The sequence below is a fragment of the Heteronotia binoei genome, chromosome 1 (assembly GCF_032191835.1).
Source record: "Heteronotia binoei isolate CCM8104 ecotype False Entrance Well chromosome 1, APGP_CSIRO_Hbin_v1, whole genome shotgun sequence".
Lineage (NCBI taxonomy): Eukaryota > Metazoa > Chordata > Lepidosauria > Squamata > Gekkonidae > Heteronotia > Heteronotia binoei.
This window is the reverse complement of record NC_083223.1, coordinates 73,848,932-73,864,410: the sequence shown is the minus strand read 5'-3', so window position 1 is coordinate 73,864,410 and position 15,479 is coordinate 73,848,932. Positions and strand designations below refer to the sequence as shown.

At 38.9% G+C, this 15,479-nt stretch overlaps 1 protein-coding gene across 1 annotated transcript in view; it reads right to left on the bottom strand.

Annotated features, from left to right (window-relative positions):
* CD109 (CD109 molecule) overlaps window positions 1-15,479 on the bottom strand; it is a 106,977-nt gene that overhangs the window by 39,098 nt on the left and 52,400 nt on the right. Inside the window, exons 17-23 of the mRNA XM_060233094.1 lie at window positions 14,804-14,864; window positions 14,439-14,598; window positions 11,092-11,206; window positions 7,383-7,496; window positions 5,944-6,159; window positions 3,868-4,018; window positions 2,420-2,596 (exon numbers count right to left, since the gene is read on the bottom strand). Coding sequence (XP_060089077.1) covers window positions 2,420-2,596; window positions 3,868-4,018; window positions 5,944-6,159; window positions 7,383-7,496; window positions 11,092-11,206; window positions 14,439-14,598; window positions 14,804-14,864 — 994 coding nt within the window. The remainder of the gene's footprint in view (window positions 1-2,419; window positions 2,597-3,867; window positions 4,019-5,943; window positions 6,160-7,382; window positions 7,497-11,091; window positions 11,207-14,438; window positions 14,599-14,803; window positions 14,865-15,479) is intronic.

The window sequence follows — 15,479 nt, the reverse complement described above, 5'->3', positions numbered from 1 at the left end:
ATCCTTGAGCTCACAAGTTCTCTCTTTTCTATTGCCTTTGTGCTCTGCACTGAGCTTAAAAATTAACTGCAATTTGTCATTACATCCAAAGCATTATCTTTAACGTTATAACCTGTTTCATACCTACAAACCTAGATTCTAAAGTACAATTTAATCATTGTTTAGAATCCTGGTTTGTACACAAGAAATAACCCTCCTATTTCAATGACACCCAATCTGGACAACACAAGCCATTTAAGAAAAAAACTGAACAAATATCCCACAGGCATATTTACAATCACAATATTCTACCTCAGGAGGTTTCCCATTTTAAAATGTGATGCACATGTGCTGCTAGAAAAATTGATGGATAGTTCTGCTAATTTTGTATCAAAGATACACAAACATTTTCTGTTTGTAGTGAAGGCACAATGCACATCCAGGTCATATTTGATTATTTTGCTCAAATATTGTATTGTAGTGTAAAGCAAATCATTAATAGATCTTTTTACCCAGATGGCGTCCAAACTCATTAAGGGTCTTAAAATGTACTGTTTGATTATAGTTTGATTACAACAATCGTAATAGTATTAAGATGTAATGGAACATATAATGCAATAATAAATGTCTAACAGTTAATATTACTAATAACCAGATTTTTTGTAGAAAAAGGCCAGCAGGAACGCATTTGCATTAGGCCACACCCCCGACATCACCATTTCACACAGGATTTTTCTGTAGAAAAAGTCCAGCAGGAACTCATTTGCATATTAGGCGACGGCCACTGATTCTGAGCCAGCCAGAACTGCCTGGGCATTCCTGCTCAAACAAAGCCCTGATAATTAACTAATGGTAATAAACACTAGACTTTAACTATTCTTAAACATTAAGCAATGTTTAGGATCACATGTGCAATAACATTTTGGAGCCTGTCCCTTTTTAGGAACTCAGACAAAGTTTATTTTAAGTCATCCTGCTGTACTTCTGTTATGATGTATAAAAGAATATGTAATGCACAATTAAATACCAGATAAGATCAGACCAAACACAAGACCACAAGAAGCAACTGAAAATAAAGAAACAGAAGGTTTTTGTTTTTTTTATTAAAACTATTCCACAATCACTCTTGTTTTGGTCACAAAAGAATGTTAAGAACATTGCTTTAAATCCCAATGCCAAGCATGATTTAAGCAAAACAGAGCATCACCAAATGTCAAACTTAACAATGCAGTTACGAGTCATTTAAAAATAACTTGAATAAAACTAATGTTTGGAGACTATTTAAAAACATTTTGGTAATATAAATCAACCTACAGGGAATGACAGATTGCTTGCTAACTTCAAAGAAGTTCCTTAGAAAACAGATGTTCATTATTTTTTGAGACTAACTGTGTAACTTTAGGGTGGCCAAAGTCCAGTTGTCAAGCCAAATATAACCCATGGAGTTCAACAAAGCACTAAACTGTTTCTGTTCTCAGTGGATTTTGTTTCCTTTTTGTGGGAGACTTTTCTGGGCTGTCAGTACAAGTTAGGCTTACATCAGAGATTAAATTTAGCCAACTGTGTTTAGAAAAGATGCAGCCTCTGATCCATATGCTGTGATTCCTCCCAAGAATCAAAAAGACACCCAGTGGCTCAGTGCACAAACAACACAAAACCACAGTTCATTCTAACTATGGCTGTTTTCACTCAGGTGTTCACCATCCTTCATGGAAAGCAGGAAGCCCTTGCATTAAAGAGAAACATCCACGTAATGTGTTTGTTCTGAGCGTGATTTGTAGCATTCCTGGGACTTTCTCCAGTAAAGGAGATCAAAAATAATCCTAGGCTTTCCCCTCCGAATTGAATTATTTGGCTCAAAGGGTCATTTGTGGAGTGACTGCAGATGAATGACTGTGTGGACACCCCAAAATCACTGTGGGGAGTTGTGCCAAAACTAAGGACTGTTTTTAAAATGGTGCCACCAGTTCAATGCAATGTGCCATTCTTCAGGCTGCAGTGAAGATACACAATAGCAAAATTATAGTATTCACAGAACCAGTGATAGTAAGCAACAATCTTCATTTTCAAATTACTGTCAGTTTCCAGTTTGGATTCTATGTCAGATTTCCTGCCAAACTGAATTTGAGAGAGGGAAATTAGCATATGGCAATATATGTAATAGGAAAGAAAGTCAGGAAGATAGATGTACAGCATACAGTGACTTATGTATCTGAAACACACTGTTGTTTTCAGTACATTCTGTTTGCCTTACACACATTTGTACTTAGGATAAGACACCAAAGGGCACAATGCATCCATTCAAACACAAGGGGTTAGTTTACAAACAACATAGTTACCAGAAAACAATGTGTATGTTCTTGCTTCTGGAACTAAAAGATGGTGCAAACTATACCTCCTCCTCCTCCAGCCACAACCAAACACTACATAACAATCTTACCTTCTCTCATATACGACACAGCTTTCAATTTTGTATTGTGCTTCAGCTCTCCTGTTTTAGTCAGATAGTCCAGAACATAAATATTAGGTGCAAAATTAATCATGTTCTGTTCTCCACACCCATAAGGCATTTTGATTAGTGATGCCAAACCACTGATAGAAGGGCCAAGCATATCACCTGAAAGATACAGTTCATGAAAGAAACATATAAATTCTTTCATCTGCAGTGTGCATACCTGGCTATGTCTACTCACTGATGTTCTAGTCTGTCTTGGTTTCCTTATAGCTGCCGTTTTCAGAACATCCACACGACAGTCTCCATTTGTCCTACCTTCTCTGTTTCCTCTTACTTTGCTGTGATATTTTCCAAACATGGTTTGGGATCATCTTTTTTTTTTAGGGGAGGGTTTCAGTCAAAGAGCCTTTGGATGCCACATGGATGGTGAGGTGCTAATTTTTGCGCTGCTGCTATTTTCCTTACCTCAGCCCCCATCCATACATCAGAGAGATTTTTTTCAGGCTCTTTAAAAAATTGGTAATTGATAGATTCAACTTGTCATGCTATAATGATATACTGCAACAATGTATCAGATCCAAGCTTTCAGTTTCAAAGAACAGTATATACTCCTGTCACCTGCAAGTTGTTTTCCCCTTAAAACTTAAAAAAGTATACAGATCTTTTTAACAACTTATGAACTTTTAAAAAATATATACATGTTTGCAATAGATTGTAATTTTATTTATTTATTTACATTATATTTGTATCCCGCCCATTCTATGCAGACTGAAGGCAGCTAAGAGCATAAAATATACAATAAACAATAAGCAATATTAAAACAATCAAATAAATTGCAATTGCACTATAGCTTTGTCGATTACTGATTTGTTTAAAATAATGCCTGGAAAAGCCTCCAGTAACAGTAACAGGCAGGGTTAGGACTGAGGCAAGTAATATGCTGAGAAAATGTTGTGTGGGTACTTCTCTGCCTTTGTATTTGCAGTAGCAATGAGAGATACATAGCAAAACATCTCTGTGTGGAAGCATTCCTTTCAATAAAGACCACTGGAGATATTTTGTCTCCTTTTAAGCATTTGAGCTAACTATTATTGCTTGCCCTTTTCGAACACAACCACTGCAATTATCATAAATATAAGATATCACATCTGCAGGTAATGGCAAACAATAAAAAAGATGCACAAAACAAACTACTATGTTAAGCTAGGGGTAGGGCTAAAATTATTTACATGAGAGAAGCAAACAGAGAAATCTTAAGGAATTTTTTTCTTGATCTGAAACACCTCTACCAGTTACAAACACCTACTCAAAAACAGTCACTGTTTTATCCTGTAATAAACATGCTGTGTGCTGATTTAATAAATAAGCAATCAGATTTACTTGTTCTTTAATAAGAAATCAGGTAATTTGGCTCTAAACAAGAAAATGCTTACCAACAATAGTGAACTGTATTCTTTCACTGCCAGGTACAACCTCAGATGGAAAAGTAAAAAGCAAAGTTTCTGCTGGCGAATCTGTAAGTCCAGTTCTTTTGGTCAAGTCCAAAAGAAGTGTCTGTGAATGAAACTGCTCTAATCCCTCAGCCTATAAAAATGAAGTTTAGATGCATCTATTATTATTATTATTAACCATCAGCAACATCAGTATTAGACAATGCTCCAACACTGCATGGATACAGTGAATGCAGTACCAAATCTTCACAAACATTTTTTCCTCACAAGGGTTGATATATTCCTTAAACAGCATTTTGCCAGAATGGCATTTTATCAAACAAAGCAAGATTTTCAATTGAAAGAACAGGCCTCTTCCACTCAACATGAAGTGCTAAAATATTCACAGAACCAGATTTAATTCTTTATTCTTAGAAAACCAAAACAGAATTGTTTCACATTGTAAGCCTTGTTTTCTGTGACGTCTAAACACGCCCTATGTTTCACACTAATAAAGTGTCACATACATGGAAATAGTGGCCATATTAGTTGTGTAAATAAAAGTAAGGTACTTTAAGCTGCACTTTCCCCCCTGCAAGCTGGGTACTCATTTTACCGACCGCGGAAGAATGGAAAGCTGAGTCAACCTCAAGCCAGCTACCTGAACCTAGCTTCCGCCGGGATCAGACTCAGGTTATGAGCAGAGCTTAGGACTGCAGTACTGCAGCTTTACCACTGGGGAAGGCAATGGCAAACCATAAAAAGTCTGTCATGAAAACGTTGTGAAAGCAACGTCACCCCAGAGTCGGAAACGACTGGTGCTTGCACAGGGGACTACTTTACCTTTACTGTAAGCTGCAGTGCAACAGTGAAGCAATAGTTTATATTAATACTGATTGTCCATTAATACCGATTGTGTTACCTCATAAAATATCTCAGCTTTCGGTACCATCTTCTCTCTGTCCCTGAACTTCCTTCTGCCATCCAATCCTGCATCTCAAATTTGATTTTTTTTCTACTGAATATCTTATTACCACCTCAAATTAAATTATGTCCAACACTAAACTTCTCATATGTCCTCATAAGCTTTCCTCTACTCATAAAGATGTTTCCATTCCCCCATAGGACAAACAAATGCATTGTGCCTAAAACGTAAACCCTTTTGAGGTACACAAATTGTTAGTCACTTATCTTCCTGTAGTTAATGTACAGGTGTAAAACAGACACTACAAGAGACTCCTCTTCAGTACTGCTATTATGTCTTAAACTCTGTTTTTTCACAGTTTGGTTATGTCTTCATGGAGATCATACCACCTGTATTCTGTACAGGACTCAGTACTTAATAGATAGGGCTAACTGCAGATTCCATATTAAAGTTCAGATATCTTCTATTCTTTAAAGATCAGCTGGGGAGAGGGGAGGTATTTGAAATGGAGAAAAAGTTGGACAGAGTGATTAACATTTCTTGTCCCTAATCTATCCACTAAAATCATACTTTATGGAGTTAAAAATGTATGCAATGCTTGTTTCAAAACCTGTGGAGAGAAATCATTTGAAGTGAGAAATGGTGTGTGATGAGTGAGTTAAGCACACACCCACCGCTGACTGAATTCCTGCTCACTGAATCTCCACCCCACCCCCAACCAACCAAAGCAAACAAATTGAGCTTTCATACATGCATTTGTGCATGAGTTAAGCACTCAACTGCAATGGTGGACATCAAATTGTTTTTGCATGTGGGTTGGGTCCATTCCATTGTGCTGCTCATGTGGTACAATCCCACTGCAATACATCTGACAGCAGTGGCTGTTTGTGATGCAGTGTGGCCCTTGACAGAATTTGCAACATTGGTTCTATTCCTCAAGTTCTGATGAAGTGGCAAAGCGTTGTTGCACCCATCCTATGGCAGCCTTTAGAACATTTATCTAATTGTGGGCTTTAGAAACTTTCCAATAAATGCCTGAACTAGTTAGCAAAAGGAGATTTTTATACTATTTCCCCCAACTGCTTCAGTAGTCTTGTATACATGTTCTTTAAATATTAGCTGCTTCGTATTTTCTTCACTAACACCTGAATTACCTTCACTAACACTTTCTGGATGATGGCATCAGATGCAAAGATGGATATTGCTGTCACTCTGATGGGAATCTCTCCAATTTGTGTTGGTTTGATTGGGAAAATGACAGTCCTCCCATCTTCACTTGGCACCCATACTGACCGTTTGTTGTCTGTAGCATTTATTTCATTTGAAATAAAAATTTCAAATGCGTCACTTCGATCGAGGGTCACTGTAACCTACAAAACAGAAAAGAGGCTGTTGTTTTCTTAATTTTCTGCTACCAGCAAAATTAGTGCTATGGTATTTTTACAAACTTCCATTTGTTTCTATTTTACTGCTAATCAAGCTGCATATAAAAATATCACATAGATGCATGTAACATTTATAGATTGCGGGCCAGCATTCATCAACTTTAGAATATCTAGCAACATCTATGAAAAATTCAAACAAGATGAAAAGGCAAACAAGATGAAAAGGAAAGGCAACTAGGAAGCAAGACAATTGAGAGCAAGATGGATAATGATGTCCTCAAGGCAACAGAAATAGATGAAAGCAGACAGCATAAGCACAAAACAGCAAGAGGTAAATAAACATAAGAAAGCCACACTGGCATCAAGGAATACTGGTTCATAGGTTGCATTCAGACATCACAAGTGTTCAGACATTAAAGTGCAACCAGGAGTAAACACAATCTTATTACCAGTCTCTCCTTGCTCCTCCCACCTCTATCTTCTCCTTGAATGCACACAACTTGATGGAAAGCTCCAACACAGCATGACATTGCCTTGGCATAATGGAATTTGCTCACACACACACCTTAATTCTAAATCTTGGCCTAATCCCAGTTTAGAATCCTCATCTGCAGTGCAGAACAAACTGTAATTTGTAGAGATTTTTGCATTTGGATGTCACAACAAATGAGAACTACATCAAACTAAGGAAGCTTTCAGTAAAGTTCCATTTGCAAAATGTGAGATGCAGTCCTACTGCGAACTCCTAATGTAAATAAGGCTGCAATCTTAAAAACAATTTCCTGGGAATAAACCCCATTGGACAAAATGAGACTTCTGAATCAACAGAATTCAATTTTTTCCCCTAACAGTTTTAAAATCTTCAAAACACAAAATACATGTCACAGCTACCTCTTAACTTTTATGATTTAAAAACATCATATATCTATGGAGTATGCAACATCAGAACAACTCTGTGGTCTTCTTCCATTCAGCTTCTTTCAAGGGAAGCCAAAACAAAAACAATTGTTTTCTTTTTTGCGATGATGTAATTTTTATTTTTATTTTGCAATGATGCGATTTTCCCCCCTGTCCTCTGTGGCGATTATCCAATATAAACTGGTTGCCCAGCTAGTTAATGATCTATCCCAACAAAGCCAACAAAAAGTGGTAAGAGCAAAGAAGCAACAAAGCAGAAACTAAATGAATACATTTTCCAGCATTTTTACCTCATTATTCTCTTTCATATAATTGAAGAGATGTACTTCCAATAAAAACTGTTCTCCTCTTACAACACTTGGTGGAAGGTTCAAGGAAATAAAAAAGGGCTGGAAAACTTCTAACTGGAAAACAAAAGTTATACAACAGTGAACCCTTGTGGGTTAGCCGTTAATGAAATAGGAGTCATTCAAAACAGACTATTTCTGATAAGAACAGTACCTCTCCAGACACAAGAATACACATGTTCCCCAGTGGCTCCAAAGGACCACAGAAACTTTTATCAGTCTGTGCATTTATATAGCAACAGAAGACACTTTACACCTTCAAGGAACCGGGTCAACATAGATGAGGAAGCTCATATACACTTAAAGAATTATGCCCTTCAGTATTATTCATGATCTTTTGGGGGGGAACCTTATGTAATACTTTTAGTTCCTGAGATGCTGATGTTGTTTGTTCATAGGGCAACTCATTCGCATGAGCTACAGCCAGTGTGAAATAGGCAACTCAATCTCAGACTTCAAAGTGCAGCTTCATACACCACTTGCAAAATTATACCATTTAAGGGTACAGACTGTAACAGAATTAGAAGAGAATTATTCAGGTTAGGATTGCACACTAAGGCACTTTATGTTCCAAGCATCAAGCTAAGTAATACTTGGCTCTGAAGTTCGCAACTTTACAATGTACAATGAAAGTTTAATTATGCCTACTGCTTCAGTTGGATAGCCAGGAATTTTTTCAGGGGGAGGCACTAACAAAATAAAATAAAAATTTAACTTAATTTAATTTAAATTATATTAACAGGGACAGAGAGGAGTAGCTGGTGTCACATGACACCAGCAGCGAGGACTTCCCCTGCTGCCCTGGCACAGGTGCAGTAATGCACAAGGCCAGGAGCAGGCTATTCTGCCCTGCCTGCCTGCTCCAGTCCTCCTCCAGCCCCATCTGAGACATGGTATCCGAGGCAAGCAGGGCAGCGGGTGGTGGCCTCATCCACCCCTGCCAAACCCCACAAACCCCATGCCACTAGGTACTTCTCAGGGAGGAAAGGGAGGAAAAGAGGGTGGCGCAGTAGCACCATGTGCCCCAGGCTCCCCCACCCCCGACCAACAAGAAAGGGAAGATTGGGGAAGGGGTGGGGCATTGGACTTTCAATAGAAGGTGCTGCCCCATGCACCTGCACCCCCCCCCCCAGCCCTGGTTCTGAGGGTTTTAAAAGTCAGCAAATCCCAGATTCTAGAATATTCAACACCTGACCTGATAACTCCAGCATAAGCTACACATCTGTCCCGACAGTTTTATTTATTTATAGCATTTGTCCCCTGACCCTCTCACAAATGGAGATCCTAAGGTGCCTACGTTGTTCTCCTCTCCTCCATTCTATCTTCACAACCACCCAGTGAGGTAAGTTTGGGTGAGTGTACATGACAGGCCCAAAGTCACCCAACCAACTTCCGTGGCAGAGCGGGGATTACTTCCTGGGTCTCTAAGACCCTAGTCAACACTCAGGTTTCTAACCACTATACCATGCTGATTCTTCCAGGCCTCATCTTCATATCCTCCATATCTAGTAAATAAGAAGTTAGCAAACCACAGATCCACACTGTGCCTCTTTACATGGAACCCTGTTAATAAAGAAAACTGCCATACTTCTGAACATTCAATGTATTAAGGTTTTTAATTGATACAAATAGGGCTAATTCAATAATGCTAATAAATACTATGCATTATAAAGCCTAAATACTATGCATTATAAAGCCTAAATGTTCTGCCTTTTCATGTTTAAATATTCCTTGTGTTAGTATTAATAAATAACACATTTTCTCCATGTGTACAGAGCAATCAGAGACCAGATAATGGTGAGAACAGTCATTGTGAAACAGAATTAGAATCTTTTATCAAGAATTAGAATTTTTTATCAAGTGCTTGACTCTCCAAAATCAAATTCTAAGAAATTAAATTCATTAAAAATATATTGTCCTTAAATAAATGAGCCTTAAATAAAATTTAAGATCCAAATCCAATTTCCTGGATGAGGTGATGCTACCAGTCAAATGTGTCCTTTCATGTATAACTGCTAGGTACAAACCCTGGACTGAAATCTGGGTGATTATAATTATTTGCTTGGATCCAGTGGGAGAGTTCCCAGAAGAGTTGGTGGAGTGACTCCCCATCTTCTCCATGTAGCTTAAATAGCCTGAGGCTATTCAATAGGAAGGGCCACTGTAGTGATAAGCAGGAATCCATTAACATGGCTTCTTTCTCTTTCTCTTCCATCTGAGGTCTGCATTAGCAGAGAAGGGAGAATGGCAATTTTACCTTAACCCCTCATGTTGCTGTAGCACTCCATCCAGTGGCATATTTTCCTTGTAAGGCTCTCCCAGTTGTCAGAAGCCTCTGGGGACAAATGGCAGAAAGGCTGGGGAAAGCAGGAAAATATGCACTCTGCCAACTGCTTCTAGGAAGTTTTCCATTTGGATCTAGCCCTATTATCTCTGATTACAGTATCAGGGCTTGACACTGATATGCTATTAAACTCACTAAATTTAACTCTGCTTGGTCTTAACAAACCTCAATAGCGTCAAAAAGAAAGCTAAGTAAAGCAGCCAAAGATCCACAGTAAAATCATCAATAAATACACTCTGGCCCTTTTCCAGCTAAGTAAATTCACAACAAAGTCCCAACAATACTAATAGAACAACTTTGTTGCAATTAACTCAAATCCACTGCTTGCAATAAGACTTAATATTGAGGCAGTTTATCTGGGCTGTTCACACACACACACACCAAACAAAGGCTCAGTTCATACATCCTACATGAGAACCTCTGGAGAAGGTACTTTCCTCACCTGCCACCTTTCTGATGCAATTTGCCCTCCCCAAGCTGTATTTCCCTTGCAGAATTCCCAAAACCTGTTATCCGCTGGATTCAGACAGCCAATTTGAACCAACATAGGCACTTCCCCCAAGTAGATTAAAAAGTCAAGGTCAGGCAGGCACAGCTGTTGCCCATTCCGCTTTTGAACTCACCCTGTCCTCCGACATCTCTGAAACGAATCATTGGGAAGTAGTAGCAGACTCTTCTGCTGCACTCCTCCCACCTTTCCTGGCATCTGATCATGGGAGCATGCAAGCAAGGTGGATTAGCAGTGTGAATCTACCAATCCACTCTAGGCACTCAGTGGTATTTTTTCAAAAAAATTACTGCCACAGAGCAGATGAGCACATATGTGCATGGCTACTAAAAATGTAATAAAAAAACCCCAAACTGTGCTAAGGGAATAGCATGCAACAACCATGAAAACACACCAAAGCGAGATACAGGCACCTCGTGCAGGAGTTTCTGAATGGGATTTGTCCACTCCATTTTGCTGTAGTGCAATTTAAGACACCTCCCACATACATGAAACTGCCTGTCTGTACCCAGTCATCAAATCTGATGAGTTTTCTTCCATACAACTGGTTAAATCTGGACAAATATGGAAAATCTTTTACTCACATAGACCATTCCATCCAAGAGAAAACTTGGTGGCCTAGTGCCTCATCTTCATCTCCTCCACATCTAGTAAATAAGAAGTTAGCAAACCACAGATCCACTGTGCCTCTTTGCATGGAACCATGATAATAAAGAAAACAGTCTGCCATATTTCTAGAGGATTGTTCAGAATTAAGTCGAAACTCATAATTAAACTAGAATTGACAAAGGATTTGTTACCTCTACAGGTATTTTTGTTACACCAAGACCAAGGTTTTCAGATATTATAAAACCACTGGCTAGCCATGAAGTAATGGTATCAGGAACAGTGACATCCACTATTGCTTCTGTAGAACTGAAGATGAGGGGAAGAAAACAGAAAAAGATAATTCCGCAAGTACACAACAGGACATTCAATAAACAATGCATTAGCATTATAGAAGTCAGTAACCAACTGAAAACTAGAAGACAGAACTGAAGTGTAGCATAAGCATTAACTAAAATGTGCAAAAATTAAAAAGGATCCCACTTACCATGAGCTATACACAACAATATCGACCACAGTCCCTAATCGTTTATCCAAGTAAATTTGTTAACTCTTGCATAAAATGCAATTCTGTTTTGCATAGTTTGTGGAAAGCCAGGAGGATGGGGGTCTTCCTGACCTCCTCAGGTTGTCCATTCCATAAAGTGGGAACCACAATTAAGAAAGCATATGTACAAACAGTTGCTGATTTTTCCTGTTTGCAGGTTGGCCACCAAAAAGGCCCTTCTGGCATGTCATGGTGCAGCACAGTGGAACAGGCAGTGCTGCAGAAAAGAGGCTCCAAGGTCACAAAGGGCTTAGACTGTGGTAGTCAATACCTTAAACTGAACCTGGTAACAAATGGGCAACCAATGGAGTGTCTGTCGAGTGGGAGTTATATACATTCTTCATCTAATTCCCGTTAACAGCTGAGCCTTGGCATTCTGCACCAACTCGAGTTTCCAAATTAGTGATTCTATTTTCTTTCATTTTCTCCCCAATATCTGTGCTTTCAATATGTAAAACTAAGGTACATAGTTCCTTAGGAACATAAGAGGAACATGTTGGATCAGGCCAATGGCCCATGCAGTCCAACACTCTGTGCCACACAGTGGCCAAAAAAACCAAGTGCCATCAGGAGGTCCACCAGGGGCCAGGACACTAGAAGCCCTTCCACTGTGCCCCCCTCAAGCACAAAGGATACAGAGCATCACTGTCCCAGACAGAGAGTTCCGTCTATGCCTTGTGGCTAATAGCCACTGATGGACCTCTGCTCCATATGTTTATCCAATCCCCTCTTGAAGCTGTCTATGCTTGCAGCCGCCGCCACCTCCTGTGGTAGTGAATTTCATGTGTTAATCACCCTTTGGGTGAATAAGTACTTCCTTTTATCTGTTCTAACCTGACTGCTCAACAAATTCATTGAGTGTCCATGAGTTCTTGTATTGTGAGAAAGGGAGAAAAGTACTTCTTTCTCTACCTTCTCTATCCCATACATAACCCTTCAGTCATCGTTTCTCCAAGCTAAAGAGCCCCAAGCGTTTTAACCTTTCTTCATAGGGAAAGTGTTCCAACCCTTTACTCAATCTAGTTGCCTTTTTCTGCACTTTTTCCAATGCTATAATATCTTTTTTGAGGTGTGGTGACCAGAATTGTATACAGTATTCCAAATTTCATATCTACATTAGAGCAGCTTGTCCAGTACTGTGACTGGTCCAACAGTACAATCAGTACAGAAGACAGACTGCGCTAATGCTGATATGAAGTTTATAAATAAAAAGAGTATCCTAGTGGCAGCAGCATGTCTACCTGGACCTAAGATTGGAGGCAAAGAGCTCAGAACCCGATGGGGTGTGTGGCGCACAGGCGATGTTAGGAGAAAGATTTTTAACAGAGGCAATTTTGAATGGTCAGTCTAACCTAGATCTACCTATCTTCAACTAGAGGGCAACACAAACTGAAGGCATACGCAAACATTTTCTGTTTGTAGTGAAGGCACAATGCACATCCAGGTCATATTTGATTACTTTGCTCAAATATCGTATTGTAGTGTAAAGCAAATCATTAATAGATCTTTTTACCCAGATGGCGTCCAAACTCATTAAGGGTCTTAAAATGTACTGTTTGATTATAGTTTGATTACAACATTCCTAATAGTATTGAGATGTAATGGAACATATAATGCAATAATAAATGTCTAACAGTTAATATTAATAATAACCAGAGATTTTTTGTAGAAAAAGGCCAGCAGCAACTCATTTGCATATTAGGCCACGCCCACTGATTCTGAGCCAGCCAGAACTGCCTGGGCATTCCTGCTCAAAGAAAGTCCTGATAATTAACTAATGGTAATAAACGCTAGACTTTAATAAGTATACAAAGTATGTAAAAATTCTCAATTATTATGTATCTTAGACGTCTATGTTAAATGTTCTATATTTACTCTGATGATGATTGTCCTTGTTATGAAAAAGTTATAGATTAATATAATTATATTTACCTTTTCCCCTTGCTTTCTTGTATCCTTATATTAATAGGGATGGGCACAAACTGAACCACAAATCATGATTCGTGCTAAAAATGGCCAATTCGTGGTTTGTTCCAAACTGATTTGTCTGATCCCACCACACCAGAACATGAAATGAACCAGCTTTTTTTTCTTGGAACCTCTTTTTATTCATGTTTGCTTCATTTTTCCAGACAGCCTGGTGCCAGCATGTGCACTTTTGGTCAGTTTCCAGTGAAACTGACTAGAAGCCGCAGCTTCACTCTCCTGACCCCTGCTCTTCTGGTCAGTTTCCAATGAAACTGACTAGACACTGCAGCTCAGCTCTCCCCAGCCCCCTGCGGCTTCTAGTCAGTTTCACAGGAAACTGAACAGAAGCATTGGGGCCGGGAGAGCAGAGCTGCATCATCTAGTCAGTTCCCAAGCTTCCTGGGGGTGAAACCGGGTGGCTTCCCTTTCTTTCCCCAGATCCTAGGAAAGCAGTTTACTGGAGGCACCTGCTTTGGGGGGCTATAGTTCAGCCCCCCTGAAATCCAATTTGCATCGAACTTGAAAGGAGGAGAGTTCATTGAAGAGTTTGCCACAAATTTGGCATCTCTAGCCCACTCATGGGCTGTTCTACACCTTCCTGAAATTAATGAACCAACAAAACACACATTGTTCAGGAAATTGAGGGGAGAAACACAAAACAAACTGAACCACTGATTCAGGCAACCCAATGAGCCATGAAATTAAACAAGCCACCATTTTCTTGTTCCATGCCCATCCCTACTCCCTACTTCCAGGAATTCTATACCTTTACAAGTAACACCTTATAAGTGTACAGCCTGTACACATTTAGGCTCTCTGACTGATGCCTGTTTTTGGCCGTTTCCAATGATACTATCCATCCCTCTACATTAACTGTCTCCAAATATGAACCATATTAATAAACTAGTGATAGAAAATTTCATATTGATCAGTGCAAAAATGTAAATAATTCAAGAAAAGGAAAACTGCTCCATGATAGAGTAAAGATTTCACTGTAAGGAAATGTAAAGAAAACTTTCCCATTACCTTGGTGTAATTTCACGCCAAATCCAAGTCTCTGGAAAATTTGTTCTTACATGAGGATTACCAAAATCAGCAGATACTGATGAAAGCTCCAGAGAGTTATCATATTCCTCTAATGCCATTCCTCCAATTTCATATGTCATATTAACATATCCAATACTATCTAGGAAAATAAGAATATTGCCAGCAATTTTGTGATGTTTTTATAACCAACTAAAATAAATTGTATCACCAAAATAAGTCAAACAGCGAAAAGTCCTGCAAAAATACTGCAAAAGACATATACTGCATCACAGATCACCCTCTTTCTTCACAATCAACAGCTCATGAATCATAAACAGCATATTAGATAATCTGTCATTACTCACCGAAAATCATGGGGTCATGGTGTGGAAGGCTGGCATCAGTCAATACCCAGAGGTTACATTTCTGAATGTAGCATATAAAAAGGTATTTCAATTGAAATATACACCATATAAATATATTAAAATATATATGTATACATTTTATCCTAAGAATATCTTATTAATCTTATACTCTAATAATGAAGTCGGTTACATCACTGGATCCTTAAATCCAGTGTCTGGAGCTGTAAACAGGAAAGACAGATCTTTCTACCAACCTGAAAAGGGCCCCAGGTTCATAGAAAAATTTGAAAACTTTTTTTAAAAAATGCATTGGATGATTTTTAAAAATTCAAAATTGATAAAAGCAACTGTAGCTTTAAGCAATATATTCTCTCAGTGGTTATTGCTAGGCAACTACAGTATTCCAGTATTCAATTTTGTTAGTAAAATGGCAAGGGGATGGATCAGGGCCCTTTCCAGGTCTATTCTGGCTTTTGAGCAAGCATAATTGGGGCCAGGCCTGATTAGGGTTGCCAGCTCAATGTTGGGAAATTCCTGGATATTTTCTGAGGAGTGCAGGGTCTGAGGAGTGCAGGGTTCGGGGAGGGGAAAGGCCTCAGCATGGTATAATGCCACGGAGTCCACCCGCCAAAGCAGCCATTTTCTCTAGGGAGACAAATGTATGGACTTCAGTTGT